The sequence below is a fragment of the Cucurbita moschata genome, unplaced genomic scaffold (assembly GCF_002738365.1).
Source record: "Cucurbita moschata cultivar Rifu unplaced genomic scaffold, Cmos_1.0 Cmo_Scf00052, whole genome shotgun sequence".
Lineage (NCBI taxonomy): Eukaryota > Viridiplantae > Streptophyta > Magnoliopsida > Cucurbitales > Cucurbitaceae > Cucurbita > Cucurbita moschata.
The window spans coordinates 1,016,554-1,040,427 of record NW_019268568.1 but is presented as its reverse complement, the minus strand read 5'-3'; the positions used below and the strand labels follow the sequence as shown (position 1 = coordinate 1,040,427).

The following is a 23,874-nucleotide window of genomic DNA, read 5'->3' as shown; positions in this document are numbered from 1 at the left end:
GGCGTCAAAAAAAAAAAAAAAAAAAAAACAATATCTACTAACATAGTTGACGAGAGAAAACCCAAAAAAAAAAAGACCATATTTGGTGGAGAAGGAAGAGTGGTCATAAAATAATCCTTACAAATGAGCTATTAATTTCTCATTTTCAGTTTTCAATATCTACTCGAGAAAAAAAAAAAAACAACAAAAAAATAACAATATTTACTTGTACCGTTAACGAGATAAAACCCAAAAAAGACAACATCTAATATCAGTAGAGAAAGAAGAGCCCACAAATTCTCAATTATTATTCCGGTAATAAAATAACTATTACCAATAAGCTCTTACTTACTCATTTTTAGCTTAATCTTCTAGCGGTTGACAAGAAAAAGTAAAAAAAAGATAATATCTACCGACAGAAGAAAACTCAAACGAGATATCTACTTGGTGGAGAAGTAGAGCCCACACAAATTCCCACCTACTATTCCGGTCATAAAATAACCATTAACTATTAATTTCTCATTTCTAGTTTTCTAGCAGCTTACAAGAAGAGGGAGAAAAAAAAAATTGAAGTTGACAAAAGAAAACCAAAAAAGACATCTATTATTGGTGGAGAACAAAGAGTCCTACTTATTATTCTTATTCTGATCATAAAATAACCTTTTAATTTCTCATCTTAAGTTTTCAACATTTATTCTGTAAATAAGAAAAATTCAAAAAAGATAATATCTGTTGACGAGACAAAACTAAAAAAAGACAACATCTACCCACGTGGAGGAGGAAGAGCCCACAGATTCTCACTTACCAATATCAAATAAGCTCTTATTTCTTATTTTTAGTTTTCAATGTCTCAGTTGAAAAAAAAAAACAATATCTAGTGAAGTTGACTAAAGAAAACCGAAAAAAAAAAAAATACAACATTACTATTGGGGAGAAGAAAGAGTCCTGCTTATTATTCTGGTCATAAAATAACCATTACCAAATAAGCTCTCGATTTCTCATTTTTCAGTTTTCAATATTGACTGGCTCTTAACAAAAAAAAAATCTAAAATCCAAAAAAGACAACATCCATTATCGGTAGGTAAGGAAAAGCTCACAGATTCCCACTTATTATTTCGGTCATAAAATAACCATTATCAAATAAGTTTTTAATTTCTTATTTTCAGTTTTCAATATCTCCTCGCCGTTGAGTTAAAAAAACCCAAAAAATAGTCCTCTACTGTTGGTGGAGAAGGAATAGCAAAGAATTCCCAATAACCATTACGAAATAAGTTCTTAATTTCTCATTTTCAGTTTTGAATATTTAGTAGCGGTTGAAGAAGAAGCAAGAAAGAAAGAAATATATATATATATATATATATATATATGTATGGGTTAACAAAAGAAAACCCAAAAAGACCTCAACTACTGTTGAATCCTACATATTATTTCGGTCATAAAATAATCAAAGAAAATTTTCAATAGTATTTTCTACAAAAATAGAGTTCTTTTTTCATTCGAATGCTTTATTTTAATTCTTTATAAAATCAAACTATCATCCAATGTGTTTCAATGTGTACATGAATAGTTGATTCCCTTCCGTTACTAAAAAATCTTATTAAGACATTAACATTGAAAAATCACAAATTTTAGTCTTTTCTCCTTTAGCTGCATGCTCTAACCTCCCTGAGAGGAGACAAGTTTACTCGACTTTAATTCTTTAACCACAACTTTTTCATTTTTGTACCATGTCACAAACATAAAGTGTTGTGGTCAATTTCATCTTTGTTGTTAATTGAATGACTCTGACATGTAAATCTAAAGACAAGAAAGTCATAGGAATGGAAAAATACAATAAAATATCTCTAAATTCGAGAATTATTACTCTATTTAGTTGTCATCTTTGAACAACATATAGAGTACACTCTCCATCTACCTCGAACTCTTTGGCTAAGACGCCTTATTTCATATCGTCGCATCATACTCCACCAATCATTGCTTCCTCATAAGAAACTTCTTATTGCTTCTCTATTCTCTCACAGTCAATACCTTGATGTATGTCGATAGCTACATGATGTGAGTGGCAATTACAATTGGGTTCACCCACTTTCTTTGAACAATTCCCATTGTTGTCTTTCTCAAGTGGGGTTTTCTCACATTGATTTGAACGATTGTGATGAAATTTATCCCCACAATCTCCATTGTGATTATCTCGACTAGGCGATTTATCATCGATGACATGGCATCGATGATCATGGTGATGATGATCGTGATGATGATGATGAGACGGTCGAGTGTTACTGCCATCGCATCGTCCATGTTTCGTCGAGCATAGCTTGGAAGATTTGCAACATTTGTTCCCATGTTTATGATCACTTCCTCTCAAGAGAAGCATGCTGTTCAAGATGACCAATAGGCAGGTACCGACATCGGCGAGAACGGCCGCCCAAACGAGCGGATGTCCGGCGATGGCCAAGCCAAGGATTGCAATCTTGGTAGTGATTGACAAAATGACATTTTGAACAACTTTTGCATGAGATTTCCTTGCTAATTTGATGGCTTGTGGGATTTTGGTGATGTCATTTGACATTAAGATGACATTCCCAGTTTGAGTAGCGAGAGGTGAACCTGAAATGCCCATTGATATGCCAATATCAGCTGTGGCTAATGCTGGGGTATCATTTAAGCCATCGCCAACCATGGCGGTTGCTCCATAATCCCTTTTGAATTCTTTTATCATATTTGCTTTCTCCTTTGGAAGAAGCTCTGAATGGATTACATCAACCGCGTTCTCCAGCTGCAAACAACTCATCATCGTTATGAATGTTGAATGATTCTAATTTCACTTAACAAAAATATGAACCAAAACCTGTTGTTGGGCGTGCATGGCAGCTGCACTACAGTCCCCAGTGAGCATAGCTGTTTTAATGCCAAGACTCTTGAGCTCCTCCATGCCTTCTTTAGCTCCTGACCGACAAGAATCCGAAAGACCAAAGGATCCCACAGCCATCTCCTCACAAAATACATATCCAAGGGTTTGGCCTGGTTTCATTTCCTCCTCTAACTTCATAGCTGAAGAAATTAAGTTTATATTAAGATCATGAAACTGTTGAGGATTGTTGGAAAGAAATGATCGCGGGTTTATAAGTAAGGAATACATCTCCATTGGTATGAAGTTTTTTTTTGCAGAAGTCCAAAGTTAAGCCATAAGAGCTTAGGTTCAAAATGGTCAATATCATACTATTATGGAGGGTCGTGATTCCTAATATGGTTTCAGAACTATGCCCTTAACTTTGTCATGTCAATAGAATCCTCAAGGGTAGAACAAAGAAGTTGCTAGGCTCGAAGGTGTAATAAAAAGTAAGTCAAGTGTCGAACAAAGGGTGTACTTTGTTCAAGGACTCTAGAAAAGGAGTTGAGCCTCGATTAAGGGGAGGCTGTTCTAGGCCTCGATTATGCATAGGCCTTAGGGGAGACTCTATGGTGTACTTTGTTCGAAGGGAGGATAAGGTCAAAGTGGACAGTATCATACTATTGTGGAGGGTCGTGATTCCTAACAGAAAACATGTTTGGAGATAAAGAGGGTTTGATCATAAACCTGACGAGCAGCCAGCTCGGGCAGCAATTTTTGTACTTCCAATGTAAATATCCTTCCCATCAATCTTCCCACGAACACCTTCTCCTGGAAAGTTCTCAAATTCCTCAACTTTTTCAGGTTTAATATCAGTAGAAAGCAGCTTTGCATGGTTGACAAGGGCAGCTGCCATTGGATGGCTTGATTTGCTCTCAATGCTTGAAACCCTTATTTCAACATAAACACTTCAATCGATGAAATGAAATATTTCAATGAATTACGAATTGGGTGAGAAGTTTTTTGTGCAATTACCAATGAAGTAAGGTGTGGAAGCTGATATCATCTCGTAGAGCTTGAAAATCTGTTACCACAAATTCACCTCTAGTGATTGTGCCTGTCTTGTCGAAGGCTACAACCTTAATCTTTGCAAGAACTTCAAGGTGGTCGCTGCCTTTGATGAGAACACCGGCCATGGCGGCCTTCGTGAGGGCGCAGAAGGCGGCGACCGGGGTGGAGAGGATAAGGGCACAGGGACATGCACTCACTAAGACCACCAGAGCTAAGTGAAACCAGTGGCTGAGATTGTGAACTCTGAATGCAGCTGGAATGGCTGCTACACAAGCTGATATGACAACTACAGCTGCATACAAAAACATGCTGTGTTTTTGAGCTTGAATCCCAAAGTGATGGTTTTGGGATAAGAAGTGTAAGGGGTACCTGGAGTGTAATATTTGGCACATTCATCAATGAATCTCTGAGTTTTTGATTTGTTGTTTTGAGCTTCTTCTACAAACTCAGCCATCTTTGCCACCACGCAGTCCTCAGCAACAGCAGTGGTTTGAACACTAATATAACCTACAAAAGAATCCATGGATCACCTAAAAGAGAAGGAATAATCATTAACTTCTTTCCAAACTACCCCTTAAAGGTATAGATGAGTTGGAATTTTGGATAGGGTAGAGGGGTGGAATGTGAGATCCCACCTCAGTTGTAATATTTATAAGGATGGGGAAACCTCTCCCTAGCAGATGCATTTTACAAACCTTCTGGGAAAGTTTAAAAGGGAAAGCTCAAAGAGTACAATATCTGCTAGCGGTGGGCTAAGGCTGCTACAAATAGTATCAGAGCCAGACACAAGGTGGTGTGCTAATGAGGACACTAAACCCTGAAAGGGGTGAACACTGGACGGTGTGCCAGCGAGGACGTTGAGAGATCCCATATCGGTTGGAGAGGTGAACAAAGTATTCTTTATAAGAGTGTAAAAACCTCTCCCTATTAAACGCGTTTTAAAAAGTGTTTGAGTTGTTATAAATGGTATCAGAGCCAGGCACTAGGTGTACCAGCGAGGACAGTGAGCCCTGAGAGGGAGTGATCACTAAATAGTGTGCCAGCGAGGACGCTAAGTCCCGAGAGTGGGTAGACACTTAAGAGTGTGTGAATGAGGACATTGAGCACCAAAGGGGTGGGAATTGTCAAATCTCGCATGAGTTGGAGAGGGGAATAAAGCATTTTTTTATTAGGGCGTAGAAACTTCTCCTTAGCATACGCGTTTTAAAACCCTTAAAGGGAAGTCCAAAAAGAAAAGTTGAAAGAGGACAATATCGTGTAGAAGTGGGGTTGGGAGTTCATGTCTCAATTTTCAATCCACATCACCACCACACTATTTCAAGTCTCAATTATCGTTTAAAAGATAATATTGCAACTTTTGAAAGTTATACCGGGGAAGAAGGAAGAAGATATAATACCATTTAAGTTGATGGTACCAGCCCAAACAAGAGAATCTTTAAGTTTGGGAACTGGGAAAGTCTCTCCCGTCAAAGATTTCTCATCAACATCACATTTTCCATCCACAACAATGCCATCAATGGGAATAACTTCACCACCCTTCACTGCCAACACACTCTTCAATGTCACCTCTTTTACCTCCACAACCTCTCCAGTTTCAGCTATGGTGGCCTTTTGAGGGGCCAGGCTCATCAGCGACCACATTGCAGCATTCGCCTAATTCAATTCAACTTTTTCATTAACACAGTTCACTTTAAACTAAACCCATTTTGAATTCATAATCATTGTTTTGCTAACCTTGTGGCTTGCTCTTGACTCAAGCCATTCAGCAATGGAAAACAAAAACACTATGCTCCCAGCTTCCATGTAGTCATTCATACTCATTGTCCCCACCACTGCCATACACATATCAAACATAAACTCCACTTTTCGATCTTAATTTTTACAAACGCCCAAGAACGAAACTTTACCCGCAATAATGGCAAGAATGTTGACATCGATCCTCAGATGGCGAACGGCGGAAATGGCTTTTAGGAGAATGGGAAAGATGCCGGCGGCGACCGCAGCGACGGCCAGCCACCGCAATGGGTGGTAGACATACTTCAAAAAGGATGCTGTTAGAAGCAACCCACTGGCTATTGCAAAAGGACTTGGCCATTTCTTCTTGCTAATTCCCTTTCCTTTTAATTGTACCTTTGCCTCCAATCTTGCTTCATTTAGTGCTTTCACTATCAAGTTCGATAACAAACCATGTCGATCAGTGATATAAGTCTATCGTTCGATAACAAACGATGTTAGACATTTTCTATGCTAGAGATTTCTATGAAATAAATTAAAAAGTCAAACTTAAATGAATTATTTAATAAATATTTGTAATTCGTCCAATTTAAACCTAGTTCAACCGATTAAGACATATATTATCAATTAAAAAGTGAAAGGAGAGAAGAGTACCGATTTGAAGCTGAGAAACGAGGAGGGAATCATGGACGACAATGAGAGTTCTTGTCGGGACAATAACAGAGATTTGTTTGATTCCTTCGAGGGGTTTGAGGATGTTTTCAATGAGAGGAACTTCTGAAGAACAGCAAATTCCCAACACATCAAAATGGCTTCTTTCAAATTTGTTCTTCTTATTCTTCTCCATTGCCACCTCACCCACCATTATTATTGTCTTCTTCTTCTTTCTCAAACAAAATTTCCTCTAAATTCCCTGCAAAAAATAACATACATGCACTTCTTTTTAATACCCAAAATAAACTTTCTTTTTGCTTTTGAGTGATTTTAAAATGGTTTTATTCGAAATCAATTTAAACATGATTTTTTACGCAATAAAAATACTATCTCGATGGCAAGTTTAAACCTAATAAAAGTCGTTTAAATTGTTTTGAAGTTACTATTAAACATGTCCGTTCTACGCAACATTTGAGTGTGATTTTAAACTTGATAAAAACAATTTTGACCGTTTCAAAATCACTCTCAAACATGTCGGACGATAGAAAGAGAAAGAAAGACAAAAAGGGTTTTCCATCATTTGAGAGAGAGAAATTGATAGTATTAAAAAAAGGAAAGTAAGGTAATGGGAATGAAAAAGAAACTTTAGAGAGAGTAATGGAGAAGAAATGAAAGGTGAAGCAAACCTTAGAGAAGAAGGCAAAAGGGTTGTTGTTGAGCTTTAGATGCATGCAACACAGAACGAACCTCACATAGCTTAAATAGAAGAAGGAATCAATGGTGGGGGCCTTCATTGGTACAAGACTTTATCACATTGTGATTGCATGAAGTGGCAGTCCCATGGTGCCACTTAACAGGAAGCGAAAATATATTGGCATTTGTATAGTTCACAACGAGGATGCGCTCGAAAATGATTAGGGATCACTTCTTCATGATTTTGTTAGGAATCACGGACCCTTCACAATGGTATCATACTATTCACTTTCAGCATAAGACCTCTCTTCTTCGTTTCATTCAACCTAAAATCATCCAAATGTAAAAATTGACCATCTTTTTCTTTGATTGAATCCATTTTCCACCCCTCGTGTTCTTGAGGTATCTTCTTTCTTTTTGGGGTCAACGTCTGCATTGAGTCAAAACCCAGTTTGTTCATTCCTGTTTCGACATCACGGGTTAGCAAAGAAAAGAGAAGAGACCTATAGTTTTCAAGGTAAGAAAAGTTATTTATAGAATGACAATTAATTTTCGGTAGTTACAGATAAGATTCTATTTTACAAAACTAAATAAGAAACATATTTACTCGAGCTAGATCACTATGGAAACAATACGAGGAGTGTTTGAATTATGTACTAATGACATGGTCAGGCACATAAAGTGATTGAAGTATTGATGAACTTCATGTCAAACCAATGAAAAGATTTTTATTACCCCTTAAACTATTTAAACACTAACGGTTACTAAAAGCTTCTATTTCTCTTGTTAAATTAATATGATATTAGGTAATAAAATGAAAAGGCAAGAGAAGCTACTAATAATAGAATGAATAATATGTTAAGATATGTTCAATGTCAACGGCGCTTGTGGCCTAATGGATAAGGCGTTTGACTTCTAATCAAACGATTGTGGGTTCGAATCCCACCAGGCGTGATAAGTTAATAAATGTCCGAAAGACCGCATGTTTAATAACTCTCATTTTTTTAAAGCTATTAACGAGATGATAACTTTTATCGAGTGTAGAGATGAGTCAAGGCTAATATTGTAGGTGGTTTAGAGTGAATACTTCTATTGAGTCTACACGTCAAGGTCAATACTGTAACTTTGTAAACCAATTTTGGAAGAGACTAGGGACTATACACGTAGTTGAGAAGGAGAGTGCTTCTATTGAATGTAAGAACAGGTTCGGATTGACGCCGTAATGCTGTAAACCAGTCTTGAAAGAGGACTAGAGACTACACGGGTAGATGACTCATGATGAAACATTTAGAACTTCGAGATTTACATAGAAGCTTAATTAGCTATAGGAATAGGCCCAAACTAAAATTTTCAATGACCCATTAAAAAAAAATAGAATTAAAATTTTTAAAAAGATAAATTTAAAAATTACCTAATAAATACAGATAATTGGATATATATATATATATATATATATATAAAAAGAGGCTTCATTTTTTCTTTTACTAAAAACAAGTTTATTTGTTTTAAAAAAAAATGAAAAATTGATAAAATTCCAATTTGGCGCCGACGGCGGCGACCATGAGGCAACTCGTGGAGAGAGAAAGCTAATTCCGCCGCGTTCCGTTCAAATGATCGTTAAAAGTCAACGTAAGAACTCAGCAAACGATTTAGAATAATAAATCACCCACCACTCGCTTATATCGCGCGTGGAATTACACGCTCCGACCAACTCTGTCCAATTAGAAATAAGAAGAAAGACCCAAAAAAACTTTTTAGTCAAAATTTAACGAGAAACGCCGGCCCCGAAATGTTTGTAATTGGAAGGTGTCATAGGACCTCCAAAACGAGGACTGCGTCCACCACTCTCTCCGTGTGTGTCTCTCTCTCTCTCGCAGCACCGTTTTTATAAACACAAGTTTTAGAGAGAGAGTGGAGAAACTAAAATCGAAGGAGCTCGAGATATCAGTTTCTTTCGATTTGTGAACCAAGGAACGCAAAAGGGTCGTTTCGATTTTTCAAATTTGAGCCTTCATTTTCTTTAATCCGACTTAGATTTTGTGAGTTCTTTATGGAATGGTCGTCTTCTTCAACTTAGATCTTGGAATTTACCAATTCTTTAGAGCTGAGGGGTTTTCAGATCTTCGATTCGACGGTCGGATTCCGATCAGTCAGCTCAATAACTCAGGTAATTTTCTGTCCTCTTTTGAATCCAATCTTCAACTACTTATTTGGAGTCTCTCTGTTCTGCTTCGAGTTAATGGAGGATGAACTCACTGGATTAAGGTTTTGGGGTTTATTGCATTGTATTTGTATTTAGTGGGTATCGATGGAGATTTTGATCGGCTATTTAGATTAGGCCTAATTTTTTAACCTAGAAGGGTTGTTGTTGAATTTAATGGTTTTGACTTTTTGGAGTAGTTTGAGTTCTTTGTCTAATGGTTGAGGACACTGTGAGCTATTGTTGATTGAAACTCAAATCCAAGGTTTTGTATCAATACGAAAGAGATGGGAATCATTGGCTAGCTATCTTGTTGTTACTTCAATAAGAAAAAGAAGTGTTGGTAGCATCTTAATGTCTAGAGCCAGCTTTTAGGATAAAGGCGTTTCTCATATCATCCCTTGTGAGAGAATGTCAACATTAAAGCACAATTATGAATGAAGGTTTTGATTTATTGATTACAATGAAGTGTTGATGTTACATGGTTGTTAATGATGCAATTGTTTTTCTAAGTTAGTGATTTCATTTCTTGAAAGTTGACTTGCATTTATATGTTCTTTGAGTTAAGAAAATAAACTGGGTTTTCGTTATCGTCTTTGTTTGTTTTCTTGTCAATATAAGTTTAGGTCATGGTTGGGAGTGATTTTTATATGGTTAAAATCACTTTAGTCATGTTCAAAATCACTTTCAAAGATATCATTTACTTTCAACCATTTTTCATGCCATTAAAAATTAATTTGGAATACTTATAGATGCGTTTTGAAGTGATTTTGAACAAGACGTAAGTGATTTTAATGAGTTCAAAATCAATCCTATATATGCCCGGTCTTCGTAAACTATGAAGTAGGAATCTGTGGTTTGCAGCTAAAATTATCAGATCCATTCCAGAAACGTTTGGTGGAAACTTTTCGAACTTTTACAAACAATGTTTTGTCTTCCCGAGCTTGTCGAAAGAAGCCCTTGTAACCTATCACATATATTTTTGGTGTCCACATCTGGAAGTCAAGGGTCATATGGTTAAATGCTATTACAGCTCTTCCTGGAAGTGTTTGGTTGGAACAAAGCAGAAAGAATTTCCCAAATGTTTATAATAGTCTTTCTTGTATCTGGGATTCTGTTGTTTTTGTAGCCTCTCTTCGACGTTCTCGCTCTAAAGAGTTTTTTTCTATTATTTCTTCTCTGTAGCCTCCACCTGGAGTGTTTTTTTATCGTCTCCTTCGGTGAGCTGGTTTTGTAAATTTCATTCCTTCACGATATGATTGTTTCTTATATGTGTGTGTTCTAACGGATTCTTCAAATAATTTTGACCCTCGCCTTTTGTTTTCGTAAGAAACAAGTTATTGTGGTAATACTATTGATAAGAAAAGATACGCCTCGAAAAGAGTTCGGGTCATTTTTTATCATCTAATTGAAGCTTGTGTGATTCGAGTTTTGACCATTTCAATGGTTTCTTCAACTCTTAACGGATCAATTTGTGTATTCCGTTTGCAGGTTCTTTATCATCACTGAAATTGAAAATTTGATTGGAGGTTTTCTGAGCCCAAGTCATCACTAGAAAGTATTGGTCATTGCCTTGTGGTGGACACAATCGACACCGTTTATATGTGAAGTAGTGATGCATTTGCTCTAGATGAAGACAGGTCAAAAGTGGCAATTAGAAATGGGCGATATGAAAATTCTGCCCGGTCCTCGATCTCGTACTACCAAGAGACCGTTATGGATTATTATCTTGGTTTCTATGGTTAGTGTGTTCCTAATATGTGCCTATATCTATCCACCCAATGGCACAGGTGCCTGTTACATATTTTCTTCTAAGGGCTGCAAGGTTATTACTGACTGGCTCCCACCTGCACCTGCAAGGGAATGTACTGATGCTGAGATCGCATCACGTATTGTTATTAGAGAAATCTTGAACATGCCATTCGTCGCGTTAAAAACTCCTAAAATTGCATTCATGTTCATGACTCCTGGTTCCCTGCCTTTTGAGAAGCTATGGGATAAGTTTTTCCATGTAAGTTTCTGTATTTGCATACTGTTACTTTGTTTCATGATCTTTTCTTAGATTTTCAAGCAATGTTTATTTTTCGTCGAAAGTTGACTCGTTTTATGATGAAAAATATGCCTTGCGTTAGTTTCTAATACCTGAACCGGGCATAAGTTAGCAAACAACATAATCAAAGCGATCGGGATTACAGACAACCTAGATAATGTGGGAAAATCTCATGTGTTTCGTTTACTGTTTGATAGCAAGTTGGGTTGAGTTGTTTGAAACTATAATGCCTCTCGTTTTGTTGGACGGTATATGTCGAGATCTCTTGTTCTCGAAGGCTCGTGAGGGTTTAGCCTATGATTTCCATTCGTTATCGCTATAGCCTCTAGGTACTCATGGCTGAGCAATCTGTTGAAGTGAATATCTGAATCTCATATATCAATCTCTAATGTCTAATGATGCTAGCGAAGCCTATATTATCATGTTTTCAGCTGAAACTACTACAATCTTGTGTCAGGGCCATGAAGGGAAATTCTCTGTTTATGTCCATGCATCTAAGGAAAAGCCGGTGCACGTTAGCCGTTACTTCGCTGGTCGTGAAACTCATAGCAATGAGGTCTATATTTAACTTTCTCCTTGATTGGTATCCTTATTTGCATGAACTGTTCTTATAGTTACAGTTTTGTTTATCAAAGTAGTCACTGTTATGAATCACGAACCTCCACAATGGTATGGTATTGTCCACTTTGAGTATAGCTCTCATGGCCTTACTTTTAGTTTTCCCAAAAGGCCTCATACTAATAGAGATGTATTCCTTATAAACCACGTTCCCTTGATTAGCCAAGGTGGGACTACCTCCCAACAATCCTCCCCTCGAACAAAGCCTCCCCTGAGGCCTATAGAGCCCTCGAACAACCTCTCCTTAATCGAGGCACGGCTCCTTTGGAGTCTTCGAATAAAGTACACCTTTTATTCGACACTTGAGTCACTTTTGACTACACCTTCGAGGCTCAAAACTTCTTTGTTCGATTGAGGATTCTATTGACATGACTAAGTTAAAAGCATGGCTCTGATACCATGTTATGAATCACGACCCTCCACAATGGTATGATATTGTCCACTTTGAACACTAGCTCTCGTGACTTTGCTTTTGGTTTTCCCGGAAGGCCTCATACCGATAGAGATGTATTTCTTATAAGTTCACAATCATTCCCTTAATTAGCTAACGTGGGACTCTAACTATACCACTATCAAGCACTGATCTAAATACCCTGTAACTGGTTTGGTGAACTTGCTGAATGTTCAGGTCATTTGGGGTAAAATCTCCATGGTTGATGCAGAGAGACGATTGTTAGCAAATGCTCTCCATGATCCTGATAATCAGCACTTCGTTTTACTTTCTGATAGGTGAATCAGTTCGACATCTCCATTCGAACCCACGATTATTTTTTCGAGTTACAATACTGATTTGTTATATCTGGAATCGCAGTTGTGTACCATTGCATAATTTTGATTATATCTACCAGTATTTGATTAATACAAATATCAGCTATGTAGATTGGTGAGTAATACCAACTCGGTTGTATTTTTTACACAAATATTGATTTAGAGATATGGATGACACATATACAATTGTTCTTGTTTCAGCTTTAACGATCCTGGTCCGCACGGAAACGGGAGGTATTCGGAGCACATGTTACCTGAAATTGAGATGAAAGACTTCAGAAAGGGAGCTCAGGTATCCCAACAACATCATCACTTTCTGGAATACTTCTAGCTATATAATGTTTTGCTGAGGCATAGTGCATATCCTTATAAGTGTGATCTTCTTCATGTGGCTTCATCATTTCAATATTTGGAATTTTCTATACAGTGGTTCTCGATGAAGCGACAACACGCTTTGATTGTCGTGGCTGACAATCTTTACTATTCAAAATTTCGAGATTATTGCAAGGTAAATTGTACGTTTAGTTCAGTGATTACATATCATTGTTGGGAGCTACGGATTCAGTCCACACCTTTATAAAAAAAATGTTTTGTTCTACTCCCCAACCGACGTGGGATCTCACAATCAGATATTGTCATCTTTGGGCTTTCCCTTTTGGGCTTCCCCTCAAAGTTTTTAAAACGCGTCTGCTAGGGAGAGGTATCCACACCCTTGTAAAGAATGCTTTGTTCTCCTCCTCAACCGATGTGGGATCTCATGATCAAATAGGACAATATCTGCTAGCGGTGGGCTTGGGCTGTTACCATAAATATGCATGGAATTTGTATTTTATGCTCGGAAATCTTTGATTAATAGAACTAGGACAGTGAGATGGAGTGTATGGTAATGAGAATGTCTTGGTCATTTCAGCCAGGTCTGGAGGGGCACAATTGCATTGCAGATGAGCATTACTTGCCCACCTTTTTCCATGTAAGAATATACCTAAATATCATATCTCAATCTTGTGTATTTTGCGCATATCGAGCTGAATGTCGGGTTTTTTGTCGTCTAGATGACAGATCCTGGAGGGATTGCAAACTGGTCAATTACTCACGTTGATTGGTCTGAAAGAAAGTGGCATCCAAAGTCGTACGGGGCTGAAGATGTTACCTACGAACTTCTACAAAATATCACGGTACGATTCCCAATGCCATCTAATCCGTGCACACATCGATGCCACCTAGACACTTTAGCTATAACGATGTTGGATGTTTCTGTTTGCAGTCAATCGATGTCAGCGTGCACGTTACAAGCGACGAGAGGGTATGCTCATTCCAAATTAATCTCGATTCGTTATATGTTTCTATATGAAATCTACGACGACAAATATTGAAACGTTTTGTATTTGAGGTTATGCAGAAGGAAGTGCAAAGATGGCCATGCTTATGGAACGGTGTACACAGACCATGTTACTTGTTTGCAAGGAAGTTCTATCCAGAGGCTCTAAATAACCTTCTGAATCTCTTCTCCAACTACTCATCAATTTCAGACTAAAAGTTTTGACCTGATATTCTTTGATCGTATCAGTCGTTGCTCGGAACACCGCACCCATCTCTGCTCTTACGACGAAAGCTTAGAAGTCGAAAAACGCCACATCTTGAATGGTAAAACAGAGCAGCCATTGTTTGATGACAGTGAAGATAGGCTAACTGGGTGGAGTTTGGTTCCTTTAAGGTTAGTGAATTGATGTGATTGTGTTTCTTATTTAATCCATTTTGGGGGATTTTGTGGGTCACCACTGTGTACAATATGACAGTATTATAGTAGAAAATAGGCATTATTATTATAGAGTGTAGCAGCAACTTGAATCTCGTCGTGTCGTTTACCGAACTTTCTTGCCTTATTACACACTTTTAGACCAGTTTTGAAGGTTTTAGAAGGGTCGGGTAGGTACGCGAACACGACGTTTCTATATGTTCGTGGAAGGAGATGGGTGGGTTACACGCGCATTAGGATTGCCTTAGGAATTTGGTCACTTGTATAATGATTAAGATTGTTAGCTAAATAAACTATATAAAAAAAATATTTGTTCTATTTATTGACGAGTAAAAGTAAAAAGTTTATCCGCCTAAGTTGTCGGTAGCTGATATTGTCTTTTTTTAGCTTCTTTTTTTTCTTAGTTTTCCGTCAGTGTTTTTAAAATATGTTTGTTAGGGAAATTTTCACACCCTTTATCAAGAATACTTCGTTCCCGATCTCCAACTGATATGAGATCTCACAATCAATTGGAGAGAGGAATGAGTGCCAACGAGGACATTGGGCTTCAAAGGGGGGTAGTTGTGAGATCCCACATCGATTGGAGAGAGGAACGAGTGCTAGCGAGGATGTTGGGTCTCGAAGGGGGTGAATTGTGAGATCCCACACTGAGAGGGGAACAAAACATTCCTTGTAAGAGTGTGGAAACCTCTCCATCTACGAAGCATTTTTTATAAGGGCGTGGAAACTTATAGGAACTAAATATTATATGGTCGATAAGTTCTTTTGAAAGATTTGGAGAACTAGATTGTATCGTTGTTTTTTGATAATTTAAAAAATAAAACTATATATTAAAAAAAAGTTATTTTGAGAACAATAATTGTTCATTGAATTCCTAAGCCATAGATAAAATAAATTTAATTTAGAATAAAGACTTACGGTCATTTGCAAACTTGACTTATTATTTATACATTAATATCACATCAAATCAACGTCCCTTCTAAGTCGTATTTAAAATAGTAAGCTTCCTTTTTATTATTATCTCTAAAAAATAATAATGACGGTAGCTCAATAAATAAGTCAACTATTAAATAATAATATATTGCTTTATCATTACATGTATATTCAATTTTCTTAACACTATTCTATTAAATTTATATTTCCTAATTTTATTTAGGCCGTCTTAATTGTTTAAGATCCGGGTCAGGATTCAAATCTAGATGGCTTCGACCCTGCATCTTCTGCGACATAGTCATGTTACATACTCTTTTGCTCATAAGAGCGAAAACTATTTCCACATACTAACACGAGTCCTTTCAACATACTTTATCTTCACTCACATGCATCTTAGGGAGCCTAAGGAAGGTTCGGCTCACCTTGTTGCTATAAGTACGTTCTTTTAAGCCTTTCTAGATATCCTATTCTTAGGACCACTCTCATTCAAATGTGGTCTCAATTAATTCATGTACTCCTTTGTTACCCAATGTCACAAAATGTGAAGACTTTACTCATAAACCAACACGAGTTCTTCCAGCGTACTTTGTCCTCACTTGCATGACTCCAAAGCATGCGCATGCTTAACTATAAAGTTTCTATAATTGAACCACCAAAAAGAAATTGTACTATGTTATAGAAAGTGTAATACCATGTTATATACTATGTTATGAGAAGACATGAAACAATTAAGTTATGTACAAAATGAACGAAGATACAACTAGCATCATAGATACATGTCATGATCTATCTTAGACTATGGGTATTTGATACGTGCATCGAGATACATACTTTCCCACTATGATTCTACGAGCGTATCTTTTCTTTTAGTTAATTTTTTTAATACGTTACCCCGCGAGTACGCCACTTGAAGCAAAACCATTGACTCTTCTAAATTTTCCCACAAAAGTTCCTAAATTTAATTATATGTCTCTATCTATGTCTCCCAAAGTCCACTTCTTTAAGCTTCTTCCATTACTTATACTCTTCTTCCTTATCATCTCCAAAACAAAAGGGGATTCTGAATTTCTAGAAAGGGAACAAATATGGGTGGCTGTATCTCCCGCCGATCATCCTCCGCCGTCGCTGCCGCCGACACAATCCAACTCGTCCACTTGAATGGCCACGTCCAACACTTCCACAGCCCCATAACTGCTCGCCAAGTCACTGGAAATTCGCCCCCGCCGGCAGAGTACTTCATCAGCACGGCAGCGCAGCTGGTCTCCCTCGCCGTCAGCCCAGCGCTTAACCCCGACGCCATACTTCAGCCGGGCAAGGTCTATTTTTTGCTCCCGTTCTCTACTCTTCATCCCGACGTTTCTCCCTCCGACTTGTCGTCCATAGCCAGAAAGCTCACCGCCGCCGCTAAGTCCGCCCCTCGGCCGACGTGTGTTGCGGTCGGTGGTGGCGATGATTGGAAAACTCCGGCGGCTGCGAAATCACGACAGTGGAAGCCGTTCTTGGACACAATACAAGAGAAGGCGGTGAATAAGAGCGAGTCGGATTTGCAAGATAAACATAATAATAATCGTGTTTGTATATGGGACTAAGAATTTTGAATAAACGTGTCTGATGGGTAGAAGTTTCTACATGTTTATAAAAAAATTATTCGTTCTCCCCTAACAAATGTATGATCGCACAATCCACCCTCCTTCGGAGCCCAGCGTCCTCGCTACTCCCATTAAGTTACTAAAGCGTTGTCAACTAACCTCTAGTAGCTACACATTTATTATAACTAGTCCACATGTGTATTTTAGTTGGTTCAAACCCGTGGTCTTTGCCCCCTCATGTTTATGATGTTATTAAATTACTATGATGGGACGTGGATTAGTTAATCCTATTAATATGGCGTTTATGTTCCAAGATAAGTAATGAATAGGCGCGTTCATGGCTCACTCGTGCTACTCTTTAAATAATTGCAGCCTTATAAGTGAAGTCGGTATTTTTATACTCACTCGTGCTACTCTTTTCTTTTCAGATGGTACCTAAATGTATGTGATTGAAAATATGATTTTAAAACTATTTATTTTGTTTGAAAAGCCTTAAAATTATTAATGTCTAAGAAAGCGATTGCATGGTTGATTATTGTAGATACATTTTGACAATTATATCTCAAAGTTTCCACAAGCACGTGCCTTGAAAGCTTCTCCTCTCCTAAACTAATTAATATTGGGTATCATTTGTCAAAATTTAAGGGACAAATAATTTATTTATAAGCTTTTTATTATTAATTAAAGAAAAAACATAACCATGATAGATATTTGTGAATGAAGATCGGTTTTAAAATCTGATCGTTTTACTCAATTCACACGACAACCCGAAAACCCGAATATGATTAGAACTAATAAACAAGTTATTGACTTATTTATCACTTAATTAAGGCTTATCCAATTCCATCACTATTCTAAGATTAAAGGTACCCAAATGTTTCTTCCTCTATCATTAGTTAAGAAGTATCAAAAATCAAATCTATTGAATTATTTGAGATTACAATTAAGACGGTTGTGATAGAAGTCTCGAAAATATTTGGAATCTTCATATGTCTAGAAGTGTAGATGTTTGAAAATATAGATGTCAAACATGTTTCGATAACCATGTTTGTTGTGTTGAAATTTTTGTAAGGATGCCCACGAGTGCTCGTGTTTGTTTTATAGTATTATTTTTGTATGTAAATGTCTTCGAATAATGTATTATTTCAACAATATCTTTCTATATTTAAATTATTTATATTTATATAATATTTACTGTTGTGGTCATGAAATGCATACACAAATAGTTATGGTGGGATCTATCCTTTTAAAAACATTAGCGTGGGCTCCACTTTCAAGTCCATGTAGGGTTGGATTGGATGTTTGGTATTTTCTCACGCATGGTCTATGCATGCGCACATGGACCCACCATGAGGATTCGTATACATACCCCCTAGGCTTGACTCGTTGGGCTTGTGCGCTCTTGCGCTGCCAGACACTATGGAGGGAAAGGACTCACATGATATCAGACAAACATAAATATCGTAAAGTACGTGTTTGTACTAATTATAACGAGGAAGTATCTCAATGCACATGACATATATAAAGGCATAAATACTCATAAATTTAAATCATGACATATGTTTTAAGATACAAATCGTACATCTTTTCATTTATGACATCACGTGCATATAAATTATGCATACATTATTCCTATCACATTTTTTAAGTGTTATGCATCATGCATCATTGATAACATAATATAACTCCATAACATGACATAATCATATGATAGCATAGTTGTCTAAGGGAGAGACGAGGAGACCAATTAATATTTTATCTTTTGCCAAAATTTAAAAGACTACCACAAAACTCCGTTCTAATTCAAATAGAAAGTTAAAAATTAGGACATACCGTGCTGACCTCAAGCACCTCGACCTATGACCTAACCACAGAAGAAGAACCAAAGCTAACCACCCTTTCCTCAAATGAGTGAAAGGGCACCAACCTCTACTCAATGAATTTCTTTCCTTTTAACATAAAATAGACATCTTTGCATTGTTCCATGAGGATATGCTCGTGATCGACCCGTGCATAGTCGTCCAACACCTCGACATCGACCCATTCTTCAAGTCGTCCACTAGTGAGTTTTTGCATATCAAAACCCACGTTTAAGTTAACATTTTTTTTGTTCCAACTTCACATATGCTTTCATACATTTGATGCACCTCCAAACCCTAATTAACAAAGCTCAATTCTTTCTAAGATTTGAAGAGATATGTGTATATATAAGTCTATGATAGCTAGCTTCATTATTTAAAGAGAAATCATACAAGGGTTCTTCACATTTTACAATTGGGATTTACTACACTTACCCATCATTCCTTAAGCTTTATTCTTTCCATCATGAAAGCTATATATATATATGAAGTTTGGACGACCAAAGGTATCAAATTGGGACAACAATGGGGGCAGGTGGGACAGTGGGTTGAATTGGATAGCAATCCCAACCATTTTCTTTGGAGTAAGAGAGCTTGAAATGCTTAGGAACCCAACTCTCCTTTCTTGACTCTCTCTCTTTTGCAAGCTCCCTTTGCCTTTCTTCCACTGCCATCTTTGCTTTCTTTGCTTTCTTCCAATCTTTGCTCAATATCCCTTGGCTCACTTCCCCCCACACCTTCGCTGATTCTGTTGCCCTAACACCCTGATGCATATTCACGTATCGTGTTGATATCTTATCTACTCAGCTATGCTCAAATTGGCTGATTAAAGAAATTTGTTTACCTTAGGGTCGAGAACAGCAGGAGTTCTTAAGTTGGAAATCACTTCACTTGCATTGTATATAGTTCTAACGTTCCCATTTTGGTATTTCAATGTAACGGATCTGAGGCAACAAAAAAGTTAGCTCAAACAAAGGAGTAATAAAACATTATTCGATTATCGAATCAACCGATTTTGGATTGAAAGTTTTACCTGTCCCATTGGCCATCAATGTCACACAAGTTCTTGATGGACATAGATTGAGAAAAAATCTTGCCATTGATGGATCGGCTGTTTGATTTGCGACCTAAAAAGCTAAGGCCTTTGTAAGAGATTTCAGCTGCGAGGCCACTTTCTTGGCATTGGATCTTCACTTTGCCACTCCATTCAAACGCCTTTGTTGGAATGAATTTGAACACCAAACTTGGACAGTTCATTACATAAGTTTCCCCGTGGTTTAGAAGCTTTAGCTGCCTCTTCCCACATATCTCGGTTTCCACGCTTGTACCTATTTCAAAACGAGAGAAAATAGTAACATCATTACGATAATCTTTTGTTTGTTCGAGACAAAATAGTAAGAAATGGGTGACGTTAAATACGTACCACGGAATTTAGGAGAGAGATTATGACACCATATCATTTCGATGTTATGTTTTTCATCGGTGGCATGAAGGGCAGATACAGGTGGGTAATGTGAAACCTACGTTTTCAAAGCTAGATCGTTCGTAATGTATAGAGACTAAGTAGATACAAAACTAAGATCGAAAGATGGCACGAGTAAGAAGGGTACCTGTTCGAGTAGGACATTAAGGGTACCCTTGGAAACATGATGGGTCTCCCCAAGAATAGGGTTGTAAGGGAAAGCACCAAAGATGAGAGGGCGAGTAGTGGAAATGCTCCATCCCACAACAGCTGCTAATCTTTCCATAGCACTTCCCCCACGATTGCACTTCTCCAGCATATCCTCACCCCAACAATACACTGATTCCCCAAAACATTGGAGTTGGGATTTTGGAATGTTAAAGTTTGGTGGAGCCTAACAAAAAAAAAAAAAATCAAAATTTCAAATCTATGTTCGATTTTGGGCTTTCCCTCGAGAATATTAGGAATCACGACTCTTCTCCAATGGAGATGTATTCCAATGTGGGACTCACTCCCAACAATCCTCAACAATCCTCCCCTCGAACAAAGTACACCCTTTGTTCGACACTTTAGTCACTTTTTAAGTGCACCTTCGAGGCTCACAATCTTTGTTCGATAGGATTCTATTGTCACGGCTAAGTTTAGGGCATATCTCTGATACTTGTTCGATATTTGAGGATTCTATTGCTACCATGTTAAGAATCACGACTATCCACAATGGTATGATATAGTCCACTTTGAGAATAAGCTTTCATGGCTTTGCAAAGGCTTCCCAAAAGGTCTCATACCGATGAAGATGTATTCCTTTACTTATAAATCCACGATCATTCCCTAAATTAGCCAATGTGGGACTCACTCCCAACAATTAAACTCACGGTCATTCCCTAAATTAGTCAACGTGGGACTCACTTCCAACAATCCTCAACAAAGCAAACATGTTTACTAGAGTGAGGTTTTCACACATTTATAAACAATGGTTCATTCTTTTCTGGACGTGGGATCTCATAAACCACCCTTGGGAGGTTCACCATTTTCACTAGCATACACTACCCATGTATGGGTTTTAAAATCTTGAAGGGAAGTCGAGAAGGGAAAGCCCAAAAAAGAGGATAATGTCGGTTGATAGTAGGGTTGGACGGTTACAATTAATGGGAATAAATAAAATATTAAAAAGGAAGAAAACCTTGTATTTGAGTGAAATGAGATCCAATCCTGGGCGTAGATCTTTGATGATGGTCATAGCCTGATGTAGAATATTTGAAACTCTGTCCGCATCTGATTCCTCCTCTAAAGACATTGGCTTCGCAATTACAATTGGGTTGCGTCTGGTTCCAATGCTCCCTTCCGGATCCTATAATTTCTCACCCCTTAGAATATTACCTTATTCTATAATCAACTTTTTAAATACCAACAATTTAACATTTACAATAAAACAATTTAATCATCTCATCAATTTTTTACTATAAATTCTTATCAAATTTAAAAATATAGAGACTAGATAATGAAAGTTTAGCGATTAAATTATTATTTTGAAGAAAGTTGGTGTCAATAATTTTTTATTTATTTTAACTTTTTTATTTTTTTTTACATTTTTTAATTATGTATTTCGTTGGTGAAATAATGTTAAAATTGGCATATGATAAACTTACCTAGCATAGTAATTAAAAGAATTTATTCTAAATTAAAAGAAGAAGAATCGAAAACTCGGGCAACTTCTTTAGAATTTGAGGAAGGTTTCTCTTATTGACCTAAAAATCTATTATAAACGTTTTTATTCCGTTTTTTCTTGTCGTGTTTTCTTTCTTGTAACGCTTGTTAGGTGATGAGGATAATGATATGATAAACAGTAAAAGTTTCCAAAAAAATTCTTGAGTAAGTGAAGAATAACTCCGAACTTCTTCCATATAATCAACTAGAAAGACAGTAAAAGAGAAAGAAAAGGCGAAAGGTACAAAGAAAGCCATGAAGAAACACGAGAAATAACGAAGTAACGATAAAAATGGATTGAAGTACGAAAGAAGAGAGAAAGAGAGAGAGACATCACCATTTTTTTTGAGAAGAAAGTTGCAATGAATGAGTGAAAGAAATGAATGAATGAATGAAAGGATTTATAGGGCAAAGGTTAAGAGTTGATAAGAGAGAGTTAAATGGTCAAAATGCATTGAAGAGTTGGAGTAAGGACAATTTGGAGACATTAAGATATGAATGCTATCTATGATCTAAACAAACCCTTCTTTGTCTTTTCATCCCATTCTTCTTCTCTCTCTTATTTCATCTCTCTCACCTAACACCCACCCTATTAAATATATACATATACATATATATATATATATATCTCGAGATAGATTTATACCATGATTTTCTATGTATGTCTATGTGCACCGCTCATTGAATAAAACATCAATTGTTATCTTAAACGTCAATTGTTTGATCTAGAGAGATCCATGGAGCTCCAACCTGAAAAGCTGGGGAATTCCTGTTTAAACATAGAACGGGAGATAAGTGAAAAGAGATTTCTTCCCGTTAGTTAAATAGTGTCGAGGATAGAGATTTTAGTCCTTGTTCTCAACTTCGTCTAAGTTCTCGTCTCACCTCACTTTTATAAATGTATATATTCTCAAGTGTGAAAAATTTGTATTTCTTATGAAATATTATTGGATTTATTAGGGTGTTAGTATATTTTTCATTAGAAATTATCTATTAAAAATATTTAAAATTAATATATTAAAAATGGAAAAGAAATCCATTGCACAGTGAATCCCTTAGAGAATTTTCACTCCATATCCACTAAAATACATGGAAAATTTTGTTGGGATTGAAATAGGAGATGAGAACGAGGACTGATATAAGAGAGAAGGACACAAACGGAGAAGTTTTCATCCCTTCGTTCCTGCTTCGCCCATAAACATCTATAGCTTCGATTTTCCACGAACTATATATATATATATATCTATAGAGATAAAACATTTGTTTGGTTTTAGATACATTGGAACCCTATGAGTATGAGGATGAGGATGAGGATGAGGATGAGGATGCATACCATGGTAGGATGGGATGATGAATAAAAGCCAAAAATCCCAATTGATCAAACTTTTATAGTTGGTCAAATATTTATTTAATTTTGTCATGGTTGTATAAAGTATATAAAACATAATTAAAAGATAGAAAAAGCTCATATGTTGAATCCAATAATAAATAACCATATTATCATCCTATGGACACGATAACACTCGACCAAATGCCACCATCTATCTAAATGTCGCTCTTAAATTATAATATGATTCTCATCGATAGAGGGACAGAAGATGGTCATCTCAAGACAACACGACCCACATGCAATATTGGGAGGACGTGGAAAAACAATTTGATTGGGAGTTAGGTATGTTAAAAAAAAATTGATTCTTCGAATTGTAGGGGTGTTCAGCTCTACTACAAAACTCAATTAGATATTTCTTTGTTTTGCTTAATCCGTTGGCATTCAACCTATGGTTAACCTTTTGGCTTGTTTTCGAAAGACTTGTAATGAAACTTAATAGTACAATTAGCAGTTTTGCAAAAAAAAAAAAAAAGTTTCTTACAAAGTTGTTATCATCAGCAAAGACTGCATCACGATCGTGATAGGCTTGATCACGAAAGTCCAGAAATGGGGTCAAGAACTTGTTCTTGTTTCGTGAAGAA

At 36.9% G+C, this 23,874-nt stretch overlaps 3 protein-coding genes and 1 non-coding gene across 5 annotated transcripts; 2 read left to right on the top strand and 2 right to left on the bottom strand.

Moving 5' to 3' along the window:
- Nucleotides 1-1,796: 1,796 nt before the first annotated feature.
- Nucleotides 1,797-7,023, bottom strand: LOC111436150 (putative inactive cadmium/zinc-transporting ATPase HMA3). 2 transcript variants are annotated; one of them, XM_023073854.1, is made up of 11 exons: nucleotides 6,955-7,023; nucleotides 6,269-6,527; nucleotides 5,788-6,045; nucleotides 5,615-5,712; nucleotides 5,278-5,533; nucleotides 4,250-4,387; nucleotides 3,845-4,172; nucleotides 3,557-3,759; nucleotides 2,828-3,030; nucleotides 2,123-2,755; nucleotides 1,797-2,089 (listed from the first exon to the last, which is right to left on the bottom strand). In XM_023073854.1, the coding sequence occupies exons 2-11, from the start codon at nucleotides 6,477-6,479 to the stop codon at nucleotides 1,976-1,978; spliced, it is 2,442 nt and encodes an 813-aa protein (XP_022929622.1). In that variant the 5' UTR covers nucleotides 6,480-6,527; nucleotides 6,955-7,023; the 3' UTR covers nucleotides 1,797-1,975. The 2 variants fall into 2 exon arrangements, with proteins under 2 accessions (XP_022929622.1, XP_022929621.1); XM_023073853.1 differs by having other exon boundaries at nucleotides 1,797-2,755.
- Nucleotides 7,024-7,842: 819 nt separating this feature from the next.
- On the top strand, nucleotides 7,843-7,915 carry TRNAR-UCU. The gene has a single exon. It is a non-coding gene; the product is annotated as a tRNA-Arg (tRNA).
- Nucleotides 7,916-8,719: 804 nt separating this feature from the next.
- LOC111436250 lies at nucleotides 8,720-14,449 on the top strand. Its single transcript, XM_023073992.1, has 11 exons — nucleotides 8,720-9,128; nucleotides 10,653-11,172; nucleotides 11,669-11,767; nucleotides 12,458-12,558; nucleotides 12,641-12,712; nucleotides 12,799-12,889; nucleotides 13,025-13,105; nucleotides 13,508-13,567; nucleotides 13,650-13,772; nucleotides 13,862-13,900; nucleotides 13,997-14,449. The coding sequence occupies exons 2-11, from the start codon at nucleotides 10,792-10,794 to the stop codon at nucleotides 14,129-14,131; spliced, it is 1,182 nt and encodes a 393-aa protein (XP_022929760.1). The 5' UTR covers nucleotides 8,720-9,128; nucleotides 10,653-10,791; the 3' UTR covers nucleotides 14,132-14,449.
- Nucleotides 14,450-19,079: 4,630 nt separating this feature from the next.
- Nucleotides 19,080-22,277, bottom strand: LOC111436217 (oxysterol-binding protein-related protein 4C-like). The gene is made up of 7 exons (XM_023073952.1): nucleotides 22,241-22,277; nucleotides 21,380-21,547; nucleotides 20,345-20,590; nucleotides 20,158-20,254; nucleotides 19,768-20,062; nucleotides 19,579-19,678; nucleotides 19,080-19,498 (listed from the first exon to the last, which is right to left on the bottom strand). The coding sequence occupies exons 1-7, from the start codon at nucleotides 22,241-22,243 to the stop codon at nucleotides 19,244-19,246; spliced, it is 1,164 nt and encodes a 387-aa protein (XP_022929720.1). The 5' UTR covers nucleotides 22,244-22,277; the 3' UTR covers nucleotides 19,080-19,243.
- Between the last annotated feature and the right edge of the window lie 1,597 nt (nucleotides 22,278-23,874).

Excerpts from the sequence above, each read along its gene's own strand:
- LOC111436150 (XM_023073853.1), bottom strand. The coding sequence starts at position 6,479 with ATGGTGGGTGAGGTGGCAATGGAGAAGAATAAGAAGAACAAATTTGAA. Across the intron at positions 4,388-5,277 it reads TGGTACCATCAACTTAAATG|GTTATATTAGTGTTCAAACC; the intron begins GTATTATATCTT and ends ATTCTTTTGTAG. Across the intron at positions 3,760-3,844 it reads TTCCACACCTTACTTCATTG|GGTTTCAAGCATTGAGAGCA; the intron begins GTAATTGCACAA and ends TGTTGAAATAAG.
- LOC111436250 (XM_023073992.1), top strand. The coding sequence starts at position 10,792 with ATGAAGACAGGTCAAAAGTGGCAATTAGAAATGGGCGATATGAAAATT. Across the intron at positions 13,568-13,649 it reads ACTTGCCCACCTTTTTCCAT|ATGACAGATCCTGGAGGGAT; the intron begins GTAAGAATATAC and ends TTTGTCGTCTAG. Across the intron at positions 13,773-13,861 it reads AACTTCTACAAAATATCACG|TCAATCGATGTCAGCGTGCA; the intron begins GTACGATTCCCA and ends TTCTGTTTGCAG.
- LOC111436217 (XM_023073952.1), bottom strand. Across the intron at positions 20,255-20,344 it reads TTAATGTCCTACTCGAACAG|GTTTCACATTACCCACCTGT; the intron begins GTACCCTTCTTA and ends TTGAAAACGTAG. Across the intron at positions 19,499-19,578 it reads CTGCTGTTCTCGACCCTAAG|GGTGTTAGGGCAACAGAATC; the intron begins GTAAACAAATTT and ends AATATGCATCAG.